The sequence below is a fragment of the Barbus barbus genome (genome assembly GCF_936440315.1).
Source record: "Barbus barbus genome assembly, chromosome: 9".
Classification (NCBI taxonomy): domain Eukaryota; kingdom Metazoa; phylum Chordata; class Actinopteri; order Cypriniformes; family Cyprinidae; genus Barbus; species Barbus barbus.
In genome coordinates, this window is record NC_136737.1 from 1,417,110 (window position 1) to 1,437,500 (window position 20,391).

At 39.7% G+C, this 20,391-nt stretch overlaps 2 protein-coding genes across 2 annotated transcripts in view; one reads left to right on the forward strand and one right to left on the reverse strand.

Moving 5' to 3' along the window:
- The first annotated feature begins 175 nt into the window (after positions 1–175).
- On the forward strand, positions 176–9,374 carry LOC306875169 (G-protein coupled receptor 37-like 1). Its single transcript, XM_079425614.1, has 2 exons — positions 176–1,498; positions 7,536–9,374. The coding sequence occupies exons 1-2, from the start codon at positions 911–913 to the stop codon at positions 8,448–8,450; spliced, it is 1,503 nt and encodes a 500-aa protein (XP_079281740.1). The 5' UTR covers positions 176–910; the 3' UTR covers positions 8,451–9,374.
- A 4,872-nt stretch (positions 9,375–14,246) lies between these two features.
- LOC306874818 (ADP-ribosylation factor-like protein 8A) overlaps positions 14,247–20,391 on the reverse strand; it is a 6,773-nt gene continuing 628 nt past the window's right edge. Inside the window, exons 2-7 of the mRNA XM_079425085.1 lie at positions 19,266–19,346; positions 18,317–18,390; positions 18,149–18,242; positions 17,969–18,036; positions 17,789–17,859; positions 14,247–16,588 (exon numbers count right to left, since the gene is read on the reverse strand). Coding sequence (XP_079281211.1) covers positions 16,539–16,588; positions 17,789–17,859; positions 17,969–18,036; positions 18,149–18,242; positions 18,317–18,390; positions 19,266–19,346 — 438 coding nt within the window. The 3' untranslated portion in view covers positions 14,247–16,538. The remainder of the gene's footprint in view (positions 16,589–17,788; positions 17,860–17,968; positions 18,037–18,148; positions 18,243–18,316; positions 18,391–19,265; positions 19,347–20,391) is intronic.

The following is a 20,391-nucleotide window of genomic DNA, read 5'->3' on the forward strand; positions in this document are numbered from 1 at the left end:
TATGAAGTTACTGATGCATTTGCTCTGCTCATAAACAAGGAGTGGAAGCACCCTTGCTGTCTATGGAGGATCAGAGAGCGCTCAGATTTCATCAATAATATCTTCATTTGGGTTCTGAACATGAAGAAAGGTCTTACCAATCTTTTGATTGAGATCTGAACTTCGGAGTGCATATCACAAGTCTTTATTTGGGATTCCTTTTTTCCCCCCAAAATTAAACCGTACAATTGAACCATTAAGTCAATAAAAGCAAAACAATGAAAAGAAAAAGTATAAAAACGTATACAGATACAAAAGTGTTGCCAGGTTAACACACACTGTAATGAATTTACACAATAATAGAGATGCAGTTTTCACTGCTTTAGGATCAACAGAACTTCAGATAGATTTGTGTAATTTCAGACGTTTTATAAAACTTAAATTTGAGAAAAATGTGTAATTAAGCCCTTGACAAGAACACAACCCATCAGAGTCTGTAATGGTTTTACTGGTTATAATGGGAACTGCACTGGTTTTGGAAACTATAATGTTCCTGTTGGTCGCCTTCTATTGGTGGCTTGTTCAAACCAATGGAATATGTCCCAAAACACACAACAGAGAAACATTTTTAATGGTTTTAGTGATTAAAAGTTGATGGTTTGTAATGGCATTTATAGGAAACCATGATAATTTCTGCGATGGTTCCTTTTGTTTTTCAGCAGGGAGGTAGCGTCACATTTCCAGAATCTTTCCGGTTTTCTGCAAGTGAATAGTGTAGTTTATCCACAAGAGGGCGGATGTTATCCTGGCGCTCTTCGTGAGTGGACTGGAGAGCCGGATGAGAAACTAGAGGAGCAGAACTAGCTGAGATGATCAGACTGGAGCTCTCGCGCATCCTCAGCACACCAGATCCGTCCAGCAGAGCGTCGCGATGATGCTGCGCGTTTTATTCGCTCTGATTGTGTTCGCCGGATCGGTTCAGGCGGATAAACGCGCGGCGGAGATGAAGACGAGTCTGATGCAGTCATCACCATCATCCTCCTCCTCAGCGCTGGAGCAGAACACCTCCGCGGCGCATCGCAGTGATGATGATGAAGACGCGCGCGCGCCGAGAGTTCCGCGCGGCTCCAAACACAAGCAGCAGCGCGAGCGGAACGCGCACCGAACCCCGCGACCGCATCCCGACCCCGACGCGTTCTTCACCACGCCGCGAGCGTTCAACGGGTCGCTGCGCGTCCATAACCCGCTGTTCCCGATCACGGAGGAGTCGTACAGCGCGTACGCAGTCATGCTGCTCGCGCTCATCGTGTTCTCCGTGGGAATTGTGGGTAATCTGGCGCTCATGTGTATCGTGTGGCACAACTATTACCTGAAGAACACCTGGAACTGCGCGCTGGCCAGCCTGGCGTTCTGGGACTTCATGGTGCTGTTCTTCTGCCTGCCGGTGGTCATCTTCAACGAGCTGACCAAGAGGAGACTGATGGGAGATCTGTCCTGCAGGATAGTGCCATATGTGGAGGTGTGTGACCAATCAGTCCATTAATTAGGCAACCAATCAGGCAGTCTGTTCATGTGTGACCCTGGAGCACAAAACCAGTCATAAGGGTCAGTTTTTTGTAATTGAGATTTACACATCATCTGAAGCTGAATAAATAATCTTTCCATTGATGTATGGTTTGTTATGATCGGACAATATTTGTCTGAAAATCTGGAATCTGAGGGAGCAAAAAAATCTAAATATTGAGAAAATCTCCTTTAAAGTTGTTCAAATGAAGTTCTTAGCAATGCATATTGCTAATCAAAAATGAAGTTTTGATATATTTATGGTAGGAAATTTACAAATCTCTTCATGGAACATGACCTTCAGGGAACATTCAGAAGTAACGTTCCCATAATGTTTGTAAAATGGTCAAATAAAACGTCCGAATAACCAAGAAAAATACTTTTTTAAAAACATTTTAAAACTGGATGGTTTGGCCATTCTGAGAGCATTTAGAAAGAATCCATTAGCAAAACGTCCTTAGAACATGTTTGTGTTAACGTTTTGAGAACATTATTAAACACCAGATGATGTTGCTTTGTTTTCATAACTTTGAGAGAACATTCTGAGTAATAAAGTTTCATATATCCATCTGTTTCTTGAAGTAATAAAGTTTCTGTAATTCAAGAATAGGTTGTAAGAACATTCTGCTAACATTCCCGTTAATTTATAAAAACTTTCTAAACGTTCTCTGAAAGTTCAAAATGTTAAAATGTTTAAAAAAGTAGTTTTTTTGGTTATTCAAACGTTAAGGGAACATTCAGAAATAAAGCTTTACAGTAACATTAGCAAAACATTCATACAGCATTTTTTTGTTAGCTGGGTAGATCTTTTTATGCTAACATTTTGAGAGCATTATTAAAGACCAGATAAAGTTACTGGAAGAGCTAACTTTGAGAGAACCTTGCCAGAACATTCTGAGAACATTAGCTGGGTATCTAAACAAAAAAACGTTAATTTACTCATCTTGTTTTTTTGAAGCAATAAACGTTTTCTATCAAAAACCAGATTACCATGGTGCCATGTCTAAGAAACATGCTAATACCAGAGTACTTTTTTTAAGTGAACAGACTAAATAATTTTTCCCACACTTAATATCAAATTGTAAGAAAACTAGCCATTGTAATCGATCAGAGTCGGTGTGTGGCATTGTGGGTAGTTTCTTGAGTTCATTTTCCAGCCTCCTCTTTGGAGCACCAGCTCTCCTGATTGTCATGTAAATGAGATCTCCGGGTAATTAGCGGCACTAATTGGGCTTATTAGCGTGTTGAATGAGTGGTTAGAGTGTGTTTTAAGGGCAGGTTTGTCTGCGTGTTTGCTTGTCTGTTGACCCACTTCTGTGGCCCTAAAACATTTTATTATACGGTAGTAAATTAACATATTAGATTAGATGCAAATCAAATCAACATTCTGTTTAATATGCACTGTCACTTGGGAACATCAACCCTTACTTATATCACACTTACTGACTAGTGATGGCGTAAAATGGTAAAATTGTGGTACTTTAATTTACATTTACATTTTTTACATTTAGTCATTTGGCAGACGCTTTTATCCAAAGCGACTTACAATTGGGGAATACAAAAAGCGATTCATCTTGAAGAGGCAGTCAGACAGAGGAAGTGCTCATAACACCAAGTCTCAGTCATTGTTCAAATAAGTACAAACTAGTAGGTGGAGAGAAAGATAGAGGGAAAGTTTTTTTTTTTTTTTTTTTTTTTTTTTTAAGTTTAGGATGAAGTCAAGTACTGCCGAAAGAGATGAGTTTTCAGTTGTTGCTTGAAGGTTGCCAGAGATCCGGCGTTCCGGATAGGGGTGGGAAGATTATTCCACCAGCCAGGAATGGTGAACGAGAATGTTCTGGAGAGTGATTTTGAGCCTCTCTGTGATGGTACCACAAGGCGTCGCTCACTAGCAGATCTCAAACTTCTGGAGGGGATGTAGGTTCGTAATAGTGAGTGGAAGTAGGAGGGTGCAGAGCCTGTGGTAGATCTGTACGCAAGCATCAGTGACTTGAACTGGATGCGAGCTGCCACTGGTAGCCAGTGCAAGGAGATGAAGAGAGGTGTAACATGCGCTCTTTTGGGCTCGTTGAAGATCAGTCGTGCCGCTGCATTCTGAATCATTTGTAGAGGTTTGATTGCGTTTGATGGCAGACCAGCCAGAAGAGCATTGCAGTAGTCCAGTCTAGAAACAACCAGGGCCTGGACAAGAAGTTGCGCAGCATGCTCTGTCAGAAAGGGCCTGATCTTTCTGATGTTGTGTAGTGCAAACCTGCAGGAACGAGCAGTCTTTGCAATGTGCTCTTTGAAGGTCAGCTGGTCATCAAAGATTACACCAAGATTTCTGACCGAAGTTGATGGGGTAATCATTGATGAGCCGAACTGAATCGTGAAGTCATGCCGTAGAGTCGGAGTGGCAGGGAAGACCAGAAGTTCCGTCTTTGCCAGGTTGAGCTGTAGGTGATGTTCTTTCATCCATGCCGAGATGTCCGCCAGGCAGCCTGAGATCCGTGCAGCTACCGTTGGGTCATCTGGTTGAAAAGAGAGATAGAGCTGCGTGTCATCGGCATAGCAGTGATAGGAGAAGCCATGTGCATGTATGATGGGACCCAGCGATGTAGTGTACGTGGAGAAGAGGAGGGGTCCAAGAACCGATCCCTGAGGAACTCCAGTGATCAGTTGATGTGGTTTGGATACCTCCCCTCCCCAGGCCACCCTGAAGGATCTACCGGTGAGATAGGATTCAAACCAGCGAAGTGGAATTCCAGTGATGCCCAGTGAAGAGAGTGTAGACAGGAGAATCTGATGATTGACAGTGTCAAAAGCAGCAGAGAGATCCAGCAGAATGAGGACTGACGATTTGGAATCAGCCTTTGCAGTTCGCAGGGCTTCAGTGACTGAGAGTAGCGCAGTCTCTGTTGAATGGCCACTCCTGAAACCTGACTGTTTAGCATCCAGCTTGTTGTACTGTGAAAGAAACCGCGAGAGCTGGTTGAAGACAGCTCGTTCGAGTGTTTTCCCTATGAATGGAAGGAGAGAGACAGGTCTGTAGTTATCTAAAAGAGAAGCATTTAATGTAGGTTTTTTGATCAGTGGGGTTACCCGAGCCTGCTTGAATGCTGTGGGGAAGATGCCTGTGAGGAAAGATGTGTTGATAATGTGTGTGAGTGCCGGTAAGAGTGTGGGAGAGATTGTTTGGAGAAGATGTGAGGGGATCGGGTCGAGAGGACATGTTGTAGGATGGCTGGAGAGGAGAAGTTTGGATACTTCTGCCTCGGTGAGAGGACAGAAGGAGAAGATGGGAGCTGGAGCGGTGGATGTGGTTGATCGGAGGTCCTGCGGAGTTGAGAACTGGTTGCTGATTGTTCTAGTTTTGTCTGTGAAAAAAGAGGCAAAGTCATCAGCGGTTATCAAAGTGGTGGGAGGTGGAGGAGGGGGACAGAGGAGAGAATTAAATGTTCTGAAGAGATTACGCATGTCTGGAGCGCTGGTGATCTTGTTGTGGAAATGTGAGGATTTGGCAGTGTGGACTTCAGTAGAGAAAGATGAAAGCAAAGACTGATACCTACTCAGGTCCGACGGATCGTTTGATTTGCGCCATTTTCTCTCTGCCGCTCTGAGTTTGGTCCGATTCTCACGAAGAACATCGGATAACCAGGGGTTAGAAGGAGCAGCCCGTGCTGGCCTAGAGGAGAGAGGACAGATGTCGTCTAGACAAGAGGTTAAGGTAGAGCATAAAGTGTTAGTGGCTGCATTTACATCCAGAGAAGAGAAATGGGTAGGCGAGGGAAGAGAGGAGGATACTACAGAGGAAAGAAGGGAGGGGGAAAGGGAGCGTAGGTTGCGTCTGAAAGTAACCGGTAAGGGAGATGGTGGCACCTGAGTTGCAAAATGTAACGTAAATGTAATGAAGAAATGGTCAGAGATATGGAGTGGTTGTACCAGAATGTTATCTGTAGAACAATTGCGTGTATAAATTAAGTCGAGTTGGTTACCAGATTTGTGCGTGCTAGTAGTGGTGAGGCGTTTGAGATCAAATGAAGCTAGGAGTGACTGGAAGTCTGTAGCATAAGGCCTGTCTAGGTGAATGTTGAAATCGCCGAAGACTAAGAGTGGAGTGCCATCCTCCATGAAAGACGACAGCAGTCCGTCCAGCTCGTCTAGGAAGGTTGGTGGTATTTGGCCCGGCGGACGATAGATTACCACAATCTGGAGTCTTATAGGAGCTGTCACAGTAACAGCATGCGATTCAAATGAGTTGAGATTGCCTAGGGGAGAGTGGGTAGAGTATTTCCAATTGTTAGAAATGAGCAAGCCAGTGCCCCCACCCCGGCCAACTTGCCTAGGGGTGTGAGAGAAAGAGAAATTGTGAGAGAGAGCAGCTGGGGTTGCCGTGTCTTTTGGACGAATCCAGGTCTCAGTCAAGCCCAGGATGCTGAGTGTGGAATGTAAGGAAAATGCAGAAATGAAGTCGGCTTTGTTGACAGCTGACTGGCAATTCCAAAGACCTACAGAGAGAGAAAGAGGTGCAGTGGAAGATGTAGAGATAGTGCGCAGGTTGGCAGGGTTACGTGACCTTCTGCATGTATTTTTAGAGCGAGGTAGAGAGAGAACCGGAATGGTTTGGAAACACATGATAGAGGATAGGAAAGCGTGAGGGAAGATATAAAGGATACTTAAGTGTGTGCTCGGTGTCGTTGCTCGGTCAAAGTCGCGCAGGAAAAAGTCGTCTGTCTTTACACTCGTTGGTCTTCACACGAGGAGGCTGAACGCTTCCGTCAGCGCTCTGACATCAACTAAATACAGTCTAAGAAACTAGAGTGAAAACAGCTGTTGCCGGCTTCTGATCAGCCCAGCCAATAAGGTTAAAGGACTGCTAGATAGCTCAAGACGAAACTAACACTTTGCACAAACACAAAGGCTCGTTCTCACCTGAGGCGCAAATTATTCTAATTTCCAGTAAGTGCAATTAACAGAAAAAACAGCGAAAATGCAGAGTAGAAATAGGTAGAAACTAACTATTCCTTCCTAGTAGCAAGTAAATTATTAAAACAACAGAACTGCAACCAAGTTATTCAAAACACTTACGCAGCTGTAGTCCGTCTCTGCTGGTGACAAATCGGCTTTTAATAAATATACCATAGTGATTGCATATTCATATACCATGGTGCTTAGATGGCTTTCCAATGTATTTCAAAGAATACATTGGTACTACATAGCAAATGCTCAAAAAATGTGGATATGTGTCCAATAACAGAGGATCACCATTGTGTATATTCAAAAAACAATCACGGTATCCAAAATCATGGTATTACTCTGGTAGATGTCTAAAAAAAAACATGTCAGCTTCGTAGAGATCCAAAAACAAGTTATCACCATGGTAAATGTAAAAAAATAGCTTTTACCATTGTACATGTTCATAAAACATGGTATAACCAAGGAAAATGTCCCCAAAAATGGGGTTTTACCATTGTAGATGTTGAAAAACATGTTATCACCATTGTACATGTCCATAAAACATGGTATTACCATGGTAAATGTCCCCGAAAATGTGGTAATGAAAACATGGCATCAAACATGATTCAAAAACATGTCATCACCATAGTAGACAAAAAAAGGAGTGGTATCACCATGATAGTAAATGTAAAAAAAAAAAATCATGTCAGCATAGTAGAGAGATCCAAAAAACATGGTATCACCATTGTTTGGTAAATGGAAAAAAATGTTTTACCATTGTTCATATCCATAAAGCATGGTATCATCATGGTAAATGTCTAAAAAATATAGTTTTACAATGGTATATGTGAAGAAAAAAACAATTGCGATGCTATTTAATTGCAGGTCGTGTGATTTCGTGTCAAGTCAAGTCACCTTTATTTATATAGTGCTTTTAACAATATAGATTTTGTCAAAGCAACCATTGTAACCACAGCTGGATGAGGAGAGTTAAACACAGAAACGCAATTTCCCGTCAGTGTGTGTTGCTGACAAGTGTTTGTTAATGTGTGTTTCAGGTGACGTCTCTTGGCGTGACCACGTTCACTCTATGTGCGCTCAGCATCGACCGCTTCCACGCGGTGACCAGCGTTCAGCCACGGCCGCGGCTGGTGGAGTCCTGTCAGTCCATCCTGGCCAAGCTGTCGGTGATCTGGGTGGGATCTCTGGTTCTGGCCGCTCCGGAGCTGCTGATGTGGCGTCTGGAGCAGGAGGTGTCTCCACGGACGGGTCTGCCGGTGGACTCGTGCTGTCAGCAGCCGTCCGTGACGCTGCCGGAGACACTGTACTCGCTGGTGCTGACGTACCATGAGGCCAGAATGTGGTGGACCTTCGGATGTTTCTTTTGCTTGCCGCTGCTGTTCACCGGCGCATGTCAGCTGCTCACGCGACATGTGGCGGACGAAAACACCAAGAACATTCGTCCCTCTTCTTCGTCGTCTTCATCGTCTTCCGCATCTTCCTCTCCAAAGAAGAAGCAGCGGCGAGAGCGTCAGCTGACCCGCACGGTGGTGGCGCTGGCGTCAGTTTACGCCATTTGCAGTTTGCCGGAAAACGTCTGGAACTTCATTCTAGCTTACGCGGGCATGGAGGTAGGCGTGGCCACACGGGCTCTCCTCGCTCTGATTGGCCAGTTCCTGTTGTTTGTACGGGCGGGAGCAACGCCCATTCTGTTGCTCTGCATCTGTCGCTCTCTCGGCCAGGCGTTCATGGACTGCTGCTGCTGCTGTTGCGACGAGTGTCTTCCGGATCCTTCGTCGTCGACGACATCTTCATCTTCGTCCACTAACGCTACGGCTGTCTCCTCGTCCCTGTCCTCGCCCGTCTCCGTCCAGGAGGAGAAGCTGAAGATCATGTCTGGAACGTCGCCCGCGGTGTTCTTTGATAAAGTGAAGGACAGTCCAGCTGAGCTGATCATCGGAACGCCATGTTGATCTCGGAACGTCGGCGTCAGTGTCCGTTAAATCTGTGAATGAAATATCGTCCATCACTAACACTCTTAAAGGGACAGTTCACACAAAAACGATCATTCCATTGCCATTTAAATGTTCCAAACCTGTTTTATTTTATGTGCAGAACACAAAAAACGTGTTAATAAATTATCGCAATACTTTATTAAATTTAAAATAATATAAAGTAAAAATAAACGACAGAATGATCATGCCGTCACTCACCGCTGGATGAGGAGAGATAAACGCAGAAATGCAATTTCCTGTTCCTTTGTCTACATCCAATCACAATCTTGTTTTCTCTTGATCATGTTTAGTGATTTAAAATCCTCAATTAGTTGCTGTATTTCAGTATGTAAGTCTATTTTATTGATAGATCCATCACTTCTACACTACAGAAATACAAATTGTGAACTTTATTGTATTTCGTTGGAATTAATAACAAATATTTCGTTTATCCGTAAAAATTGTACTGCTGGATGGACAGTTGCGGCAAACTTGAAAACATTGTATTTTTATGCACTTAATTAATTTCTATCTTTAAATTGTCAGTGTTTAAAAATGAAAGTATGGTTTGGAAAAGCATAAATCATCTTTTCGGATCAACCTTTATATGGTAAAGTTTTGTTTTATTGAGTCTGTCTCACATATCTGATCAGACTGTCTGATACTCTGCTGGAATTAAACGACTTATGCCCGTTTACAAACTCTCAGCAGAGACAAACCACTCTATGAACTATGAGAAAATACTGAAAAAACTTTGCAACTTTAACACGTTAGATAGTAATGATTATAATAGCAAAGTGAACCAATGTAGCTGAACATATTATTAGCATCAAATATTTAGTATTTCTTTTGTTTTTGTACTTCGTTGCAGCCAATAAAAGTTTCAAAGAGTTTGAATATGTCACAAACTTTGTATAAACTCTGTTTTACGCACACAAACGCTTAAAGGATTTGTACTTATGTGACCTGTCTGTGTGAAAGAATTGGACACACAGTTGAACTGCTGTCTCTTGGCCGTTCTGAAGTGATTTTCCTCCTACAGTAGATTCTCAAGAGGAGTCGTGGGGGCCCATAAGGGCCGTATTGTTCCCGAGCCGCGGCCCCCGCGCTGAATATCAATAGCGGCCCATGAGCGGTTGCTACGCGACTGTCACACGCCAGCTTTCGGCATTCAGACTCCAAACAGCAGCAGACCAGAAACAGACATGACATTCTCTCGGACCGCCGGTTGTCGTGGAGACGGGACCCTCGCGTTGATGTGGGTAACACGGAGGGGTTGTTCCACGGGAAGAATGGGGTAACAAGTAATCTGAGGTGGATTAAACGCTCTGCGCTGTCATGAACCGTACAGAATGAGGTCAAGAGTGTGTTCTACACAGTCAGGGAGGTTTTTAAAAAGAAGTTTCTGTAGCTGATTCTTGGAGAACGGTCTTTTGAAGTTTGCCGTGTGGTAACAAACCTTAGAACACAAGGGGTGACGGAATAGCCTTAAAACGTTTTGCCGTTATACCAGATAATATTCAGATAGCTACATATAAGCATGACAATAGTTTATGCAAGTTTACATAACTTGATCATAGAAGAAACCGTTTCCACAACAGCGCCCCTTGTGGTCAAATTGTGCAAAATGTCGGAGATTAATATATTTTAAAAGTTCAATACTATTATATGTCAAATTAAAATACTCGTAATCAGACTAGTTACATATTACATATTATTTACACAATAGCAATACATTATTCATAATTTATTGATTCTCCCTAATTCCTCGGTTTCATGATTTAAATTTTCCTTTCTAAAATAGCCTACCGCTTATACACACTCAGAAAGTCTTTCAGTTTTGAGGACGTTCACACATAGATCTGTCATTAGTCAGGTGCTACACAGTATTTCAACACTGGATTTACACAAAAATCATTTCAGGTTTTAGAAGTGTTTCGACATTTCATCAACTACTGATGAACACATTCATTTTTATTTGAATTTCAAAATTTCAAACAGATTAAAATGCACAAATTCACTAACTTTTTTGTCATCTGATCCTCTTCCACCTAATATATTTATATTTGAAGTATCCCTGAGATGTTAAAATAAATATTGTAAATAATATAAATAATGATGAAGTTGCATGTTCAAAGTTTGTTGGTTAACGGTCACTTGGCATGCAGGTAAACAAATAAAATATTTAACTTTTTAGTGTTTTATTTTGATTCATTTTAAAATTATTGGTTGTAATTTAACATTTTTATGATTTAATTCATTATTAGCTTTCATTAAACTCATAATCCCCCTGCAGTTTCTTCACAAACCCAGTTTGTGAAACCTTGACGTAGGCTAATATAATGTTTAATTTTGTGATATATTTGTAAAATATAAATCTAAAATGAAGTATGGTTGAAAATATAATATCTGCTCAATGCTATTATTAACCAGAACTTTCGATTAGTCTACTGTTGCTATGGCGACCTCCTCTGGTAAAATTTTCCTTGACCTAAAACACTGAAAATATAGCATTTGTACATGTCTCCAGTGTCTAACGCTATATTTGAACATTAAATATAATGTTTAAAATCCTTCGGAAATCATTTTTATTTTGCATTTTTGTGTACCTCCATATCCCATCTCTGCTTTAAATACATTTATTTCAAAATAAATGTATCATATTTTGGATAAAATACACATTTTAGTCGTGTCCCCAGGTTTTCACTCAGTCCTGTTACTCTAAAAAACTGGGAAAAATCCACAACACATTTTCAACAGAATATTATAACATCTGGATCTTCTGAAGGCAATGAAATGATCAGAACATTTACATTTATTCATTTAGCTGACGCTTTTATCCAAAGCGACTTACAATTGCTATATATGTCAGAGGTCGCACGCCTCTGGAGCAACTAGGGGTTAAGTGTCTTGCTCAGGGACACATTGGTGTCTCACAGTGGATTCGAACCCGGGTCTCTCACACCAAAGGCATGTGTCTTATCCACTGCGCCATCACCACCCCACAGAAGCATGTGCTCTTATTTTCTTTTCTGTGTATTTGATGATATTGTAACAGTGGCTGGGTGCATCATTATAAATACTGTCCTGTTACCTAAATTATTTCTTAGATGTTACTTGTTTATTTTAAAAATACAAATCTGTGGTGAATCACTATAATTTGCTGAGTATTCTCATAATATTAGCATGTATTCCATGTGGCTAGATTATATGTAATTCCTAATTTTATCCTAAAATCTCAATCCTGTTACTTTCAGTCCTGTTACTCATATACTAAAAGTAACAGGAGTGAGTAGTGTAATCATATTAATGTAAATATTTGGCTACATCCATATTAATCTAGATAAACTTGAAAATCCATCTTTTTCTCAACGTTTTGGCCTTCTATCCACACTGAGACGATGCTCTTGCCCAGAGAAAACCTGTGGCTGTTCCTGCATGTTATATTACTTTCCTGCAAGTATGACAGAAAATGTTGAAAGTCCTGTCCTGTGGCAATTATGTATTAGACTCGTATATAGAATGGCGTTTGAGTGTGAGCTGCGCTATAACAAAACAATATCCAAAGAAAAACTAAAATATTATTTAAGTTTGTTATTTCTAATATCAGTTATAATTTAATATTTGTTATTTTTTAGTTATTTATATCTTATCTTATAACTAATCATAACCCTAACAAAAACCTCTGCAGACCCCTAGATTTAAACAGAAGCATGGCCTTTTTCATCAGTGAGGTCAGCTCACTGGTCAGTGTTCAACACTTTCAGTATATCAGTACAGGCTTTAACACCTCAGGTGTGTAGTCAAACCTGCATACTAATATAATGGAGACTCCTTCCTGTTACCAGTTTCATTCCTCTTAGTTTTTTCTTTAAAAAATAATGTTAAACCACTAGTTAGGTCCATAATTTATCCCATTGTTTAATAAATTGCATCATAGAAAATTGATAAGGTTTGAGTCACCTTTAAAATTAAAAAAAAAAAGAATTATGATAAAAAATAATATTTTTTGATCTTGAAACCAACCATTTCTTTAAAATAAACACCTGCATGAGGGGGAAATGAAGGAATTTGTTGACATAATTTTAAACATGCTTTTGAGTTTTGGTAACAGGACTGAGAAAAATGCATCCATCTTCCACTTAGAAATTGGGTAAAAAATTAAATGAGATGGACCAATACAGATTTTGAATAGCTAAATATGTGTATTACTAGATTCAGTCTTTAAAAAATATAGAAAATTATTTTTTTTTTATTAAGAGTTTTGGAAGTAAATGGCACCCTTTCGGTGGAATATGGCCCTTGAATCGATTTTAGATTTGAAAGCTCTCCCCAACCCCAGGTGTCTTTTGTCATTGTTTTCACATAACTAACTTCTGTTGACAGTTTTGTCTCTAAACCATAAACCTTTACGATTATTACCAATAATATTAGCGAATCAAAGCGTTGTTGCTATGGTGACCCAGCGCCAGATGAAAATACACGCGCTGACAAACGTGTAATTTACATCATAACTTCTGTAAACTACGACTACAACTAATCAAACAGTACACATACTTTAAAACATCATTTATGAATCGATTTCCCAACTGAAGCCGTTCACAAAGGGTCACATTCTGTGGACGGTTTTGTCCCTGAGAGAGGATTATTCTGGCACAGATGTGAATTCATGAATGACAATCAGCATCCTACAAATACTGATTAGACACACAGAAAACTGCACTGTGGGCCCGCGTTCAACATATAAACACGCATATTAATGCCTTGGGAACAGCACAGTACTGTGGAGTAACAATAAGCTGTGTGAAAGCCAGTGTGTGTTCATTATATATTAATTTAAGAGTTGTGTGAGTGTCGACGGCTCTGTTTGTTCTGTTCCGCTGAAGGAGATGCAGCTCCGTGGAAACCCTCTCAGAGCCGCTCCAGATCCGACCCAGCAGCGCCGCGTCCCGCTGGACATCCGCTCTGCCACCGTCTCCACGACAACACTGACCTCTGACCTTCTCACATCCTACCGGCTGAATAACCGAGACGAGTCCAAAACCAACAGCAGCGAGGGGTCTGACCGCATATGAACCCCGTTAACCGCCAAAACCAACAGAAGGCGGGAGCGAGTGTGTGTACCTTTAAACAAAAAGAGCGCGAAAGACGCCGATCAGCCGTTAGTCTCCAGTGCGGTTGATATGGTGTTATTTCAATCTGAAATCAATGAATATCATGTATTTTGGGACAAATTTATTGCCTTCTTAATTTAACATAAAATACGCATTTTTTATGGTCCACATAAATTAATATTTAGAGAATAACTGTGCTAAAGAGATTACATCTTATTTAATAATTATTCAGAGAAGTATTTGTCTATTTGCCATTATACCAGATAGTCTATACTGCCCTCTTTTGGTGAAGTTAAAGACTTGTATACTGCTCTCTGTGTAGTACACAGTAGTCCTGTGTTTTTAAAGGTAAGTTGAGCACATTGCATTATGGGATACGGTATATATTATTAAGTATTCCATAAGTACAGAAAATTGAACATGGGGCACAGTACATGCTATATAATGCAGAAATACAGTATGATCTGAATGATACTTTTCTCATTTAGGTCAAAACCACCAAATTAAACTCATGTTTTTATTTCCCTAATAAAGCTCCTTAAAAAGTCAACATTTTCTCTTTTATTTTAAAACGAATTTCATGAAGTACATTTTTGTCCAGTATCACTGAATTAGACCTAAAATCAAAACCACATCGACTTAAAGAAAGAAGAAACCGTGGTTCTGAGAGGGAAATCATTTAATTTCATCTTTAAATAATCTGTAAATAACAAGAACAACATGTACAGTTATCACCGCGAGTACGAGAGAATAGAAAGATCCCAAAGGAACAACTGAACTGATCGAGTCTGGTACAGAAACATCTGTTATGTGACTGCTTTAAAAAGTTACTGTCTGATCCATATAAAGAGGGGGGGTGTCATCATCGAGCTCGGTCCAATCACACGCTGATTATACAGTAACTATGGCAACCAGCTCCATCCCATAATGATTCATGCAGGGGGGAAAATCACATGACTCCCCAGCAAACAAAAGAGTGCAACACTGCTACAAACAATTAAAATATCAAAACAAACATTATGGCCACATGTAATTAGACATAAAAAATAATTAAATCTACACACATACAGAAGACGATAAGAGCCCGGATGAGCTCATCTCCATGATGAACTGACGACAGGAGTGAACATGAGCTCCAACAACAGCAGCAGAAATACAAGCGTTCTGCGATCAGCGTTGAAACAAGTAACGCAACGCGACAAAGTGACTAAATTGTGTGAAATCCACTTTGCTGTGAATTACGAATGTAACTTAGGTTGACTTCACGAATTACTTCGCCAAAATCTACTTTGTTACAACGGCTTCATAATACTAATGATGTCTATGTTGCAAGTTCACCACTTTGTTATTTAAATTGTAAATAACTGCTATTGTCAACAAAGCTGTTTGCGTCACTTTTCAATGACAGTTGTATTATAGTAAAAATACCTTTTGTAACTATGGTTATCGCTGTAACCCAGTGTCGTAACAGAAACTTCGTAACATCAAAGTTGACTCTGTAACATAACTTCGTAAGTGTTGATTACCGCCATTCTGTCGCATTGCGTCGTTCACTCTAGTGTAGACTATGAACTCATGACAATCAAACGTTAGTGAGGATGAATATAAAGTGATTAACAGTTGCGAAAAATCAACAGAGTAAACCTTCGGCATTTATAAAGTAAATATTATTCTAGTCTACATGACGGCATCTGTGCACACAAACACCATCGCTCACACACTCTCTCTCGCACACACACAATCCATTTGTTCAGATTGCTGTGATATGAGCAGGGTCTTCTGTATTATTATTATTATTATTATTATTATCATAGGACGCTAATCACACTAAGACAAACATCGTAACGCTCAGGAGGGAGATCTCATTTGGTTTAAGTTGCTATTTACATAATCCAGTTGAAAAACACTGTGAAAAAACATGTAAAAACATGCCAAAAACAACTGAAATATGTCAATTTACATATATATAATCTACCGACGTGTTTATAAACCGTTATAATTTAGGCCAAAAACATCCACATGTGTGACAAAAACGAAACAGGCTGTAAACAAAATAAAGCTATGAAAATCACGAGATCTTCATGTCTCCCGATAGGAACAGCGTTCAGAAACAACACTGGACTTCAGCAGGAGATTCGCGCAACATTTGCCGCATCTCCGCTGTTTTTATTTGCGCAATGATCTGCGGGTCCGACAAAGACAGATCAACGTTTGTCGGTTTGTCCCGTCGAGAATCAAATAAAAACTGATGTTGTTCTGCACGCGCTCGCAGACTGACTTTCCTAAAAAAAAATAACAACGCGATTCGAACGGTTGCCATGACAACCCACCCACGTCAACGATACAACGCAAAAGAAACATAAAAACTTCATTTGGACATGTTAAACTCTTCGAACTGATTCATATGCTTTCAGATAAAAAGATTTCGTAATGCTACAATATTAACGCAGACCATGTGACCTTGATGCCCACGGGATGAGGACGCCAGCACCGGGTCAGGCTAACAGGCTAATAATACTAACATGTAATGTCTTGCTAAACGCAAAACAATAGTGTACATCAACGACTTCTCCCAGTGAACGATCAGGGAGCATGTGGAATGTTCTCACAACGTTGAAACGCTAAAATAAGATGCCGGCACAAACGCCCAAAACCACGTGACCATAGAGCGCTGGTTCCGACAGATGCAGTGGGCGTCGAGTCGCGGTTCAATCCCATCTCCGAGCAAACACGCAGAACGACGCGCGCGTCATGCGACTTCATGACGAACCATTAAAAAAGCACATTCAAGTAAAAGTAAAAATCAACGTTCAAACGATGTAAATGATGTGGATTAGTTTATAAGAACAGAGGGAGGGGCAGATGCTTGTTTGTTTAGAACGAAATCAAGAGCGCCTAAAATGCAGTTGATCACATGATGCAGTTCCTCCAATCAGATGCCGGCTCCGCCTCCTCAGCTCCGCCGGGTCCGCGAGTGCTGGATCAGCCACTGTAGTGTGATGTCTGGAACACATGACAATGAGCTCATTAACATAAGAACCGCCCACATATGCATTTATTCAGTATGCAACCTGACCGATCACAGACATTTCAAGAGACTTCTTAAAGGTACAGTAACACAAACAGCCTGTTAAAAGTGATCTTATGCTTTAATTTCTTTGTTTTTAAAGAACTTTACAGTTATTTGTGATTAGTGGATGCGTGATTAACAGAACAGAAACGTACTTCTTTATTCCTAGCAATCACATTTCAAAATTCCCTGATATCTAAAGGTTTAAGCGCTGCTGTAAGAGTCACAAAGTGACAAAAACGCTGAAGAAAGAGCATTATAAGGAGCATATAAACATTTAACACTTAATAGAAGTGTTAAATAATTCAACAGTTTAATCTGATTGACATTTGTGACCCTGGAGCACAAAACCAGTCATGAGGGTCAATTACTTGAAATTGAGATTTATACATGATCTGAAGCTGAATAAATAATCTTTCCATTGATGTATGGTTTGTTATGATGGACAATATTTGTCTGAGATGCAACTATTAGAAAATCTGGAATCTGAGGGAGCAAAAAAATCTAAATATTGAGAAAATCTCCTTTAAAGTTGTTCAAATGAAGTTCTTAGCAATGCATATTACTAATCAAAAATGAAGTTTTGATATATTTATGGTAGGAAATGTACTAAATATCTTCATGGAACATGATCTTAATATCCTAATGATTTTTGTCATAAAAGAGAAATGTATAATTTTGATCCATATAATGTATTGTTGGCTATTGCTACAAATATACCTGTGTTACTCATGACTGCTTTTGTGCTGCAGGACACGAATATGGTGTCAAACTGTATTTATTTATAATTTATTTATTTATGGATAGTTCCTTGATTCTGATTGGCTGAGCCACGTTCGAAGCTGTTGTAAATTACTCCATAAACATACACCTTTGTTTACATTTGTGTGTTGCTCGGCAACCACTGTTTCTGAGGAACTTCATTGTTTGGTGGAACAATAATGTTTTTATCAATATCATTACACTTTATTTGCTCTGTTTTATTCTGTGAAACCTTACTACATATATGGAATAACCGTTTTATAACGCTTTGCATCGTACCTAAGAACACCCCTTAGCCGTTATAAATTCACTGTAAACCACGGCTTCACGGGGCTTATTGCTTTATTTTAAAGCAGTATCTAACGTCTTACCGATGTTGTCCTTCTCCTTACAGGAGATGGAGTAACAGCAGATCTCTCTGTCCTGGATGGTCGACAGGTTCCTGTAGATCACATGATTTAACAAGCATTTTCAGTCATCAGATCGCAATCAGACTGCATTCATTTTTAAATATTTAGTATTTAGTTGTGAGCTGTATCGGATGAACTCACATTCTCTCGATGAGCTCCTTCTCATCCAGAGATCCAGGAAGATCTCGCTTATTGCCCAAAACCAGAACCTGAGGAAATATGGACACTTGTATGATCGAATAACCACATAAAGATGAAACAACTTTATTAAACCTGATCTAAACACATGAAGTCCTCAGATGAAGATCAGGTCAGACTCACTGGGATCCCCTGCAGCTGCGGTTTGTCTAACAGGTTGTGCAGTTCGTTCTTGGACGCCTCGATCTTCTCCGGATCGGCCGCATCAACCATGTACCTGAACGACACACGCGTGCGATCTGTTACGAACACGTGACATCATGACGTACCTGAGATTATGAATATACTCACACTATAGCGCTGACGCCGCGACAGTATCGCTCCCACATGCTCCTGAAGCGCGGCTGCCCGCCGATGTCCCACAACTACAACAAACACACACCCAATCATTCATTCATTCATCACAGTACAGTGTAGAGCACATGCCAACAAGCAGACACTCAGTATTATATAGCCTTATTATTGCACAACTTATTAAACAAAGCAATTTTTATTTTTTTTTGCTAATTACATTTAAAACAGTGGTCTGATTTTCTAGCAATAAATACTAAAAATTTATTTAAATAATTAATGTTTTTTTAATATTATATATTGTTTAAAGATGCCAAAAATATAAATGCATATTTTTCAATTTTATACATTTAGTTTTTAATTTTAACAGGCAAGATGGTTGCAGATAAAGCAATATTTTATTTCACTATTTATTTTTTTATGTGTTTTTCTGCGAAATTTGCAATTGCAACTTTTGCAATTTATGGTGAAATTTGAAACGTCTGATTACAATTTAAAACACTGGTGTAACTTTGCTATTTTTTTAACAATAACTACTAAATAAACATGAAAATAAAAAATATCTATTTTAAATACATAAAAATATGCATGTTATTTTTAGGAGCTGCTGATTTAGGTTCAAATGTTTATAGTTATTGATAAACTTATAATTCCCATAAAGTAATTGCAAATTAAATTTAGATTATTTATCTTACAATTACTTTAGTAAAATACAGTCAACACTAAAATGTGTGTAGATGTGTGCATTTGTTCATTTTTTGGGCTCACAATTTATGCAATGTTTTCTTTGACTTTTTTCTTATTAAAAAAAAACTTTTTATTATTGGAAAATGATTGTTAAATGCACTTGTTTAGGTAAATGCATATAAAACATGAATATTTCAAGTGATGTTTATGTTTTGCTCTGCAGTGTTATTTGATTGAGCTCAACAGAGAGTGATCTCCTGACCTTGATGGTGACGTTTCCCTTGGTGATCTTGCGCATGTTGAAGCCGACCGTAGGAATCATGTCCTCGCTGAACTGACCCGACTGCAGACACACACACAGACAAGCATCTGAATCCAATCTGCTTGACCACAGAGCAGACCTCCCTGCAGCTCCACAGCAGGTGCTGATGTGATTTACTGCCACTAAACGCCTGCATTTATGCACTGACGACCTTCCTGAGCGAGTGTGTGTGTGTGTGTGTGTCGTGGCTGTTGAATACATAAACACCGTTCAGGCAGACCACATGATTGGACAGAATGCCAGATGCTGATTGGCTGAGAAACAGGGTCAGCTGATCAACTCTTGTTTTTGATTGACAGCTGTCAAGTCGATCAGATGCTGAACAGGATCTCCACAACAGTCTGATACACTGCATCACATCTGATGAGAGTGTTTATGATACACTGTGACTGATAATACAAAAAAGTTCAATAATGCTGTCTATGACATTTTGTGTCTGATAATGCCGTATCTGATCTAATGATGCTAAATGTGATACATTGTGTCTGATTTGATGATACTGTGTAATACATTGTGTCGGCTAGATGAATAAATGTAATAATGCTTTATGTGACGGTTTGTGTCTGATGTGATGTATCTTCTATATTGAGTCTGATGCTGTATCTGTACATGTAAAACACTATCTGATTTAATAATGATGTATATGACCCATTATATCTAATAAAGTTGAATCTTCTCTTTTGTATCTGATCTAATGATGCACACAATGTATCGGATTCATTGTTTTTAATGATCCCGAATCTGATCATTATGTTTGTGATACAATGATCTGATTATCCTGTAAAACTGACACATTGAATCTTCTATATTGTATCTAGTCTGATGTTGAATCTGACACATTGTATCAGATCTGATTATTCTGTAGGTGACACACCTCATGCTGAACGTGACACATTGTATCTGATCCGACACATTATATCTAATGAAATTGAATCGGACACCTTGCATCTGATCTAAAGTTGCTGAATCGTACACATTGTAACTTCTATAGTTTGTCTGATCTGATTGTTCTGTAGGTGATTCATCTCATGCTGAATGTGACACATTGTATCTGATCCGACACACT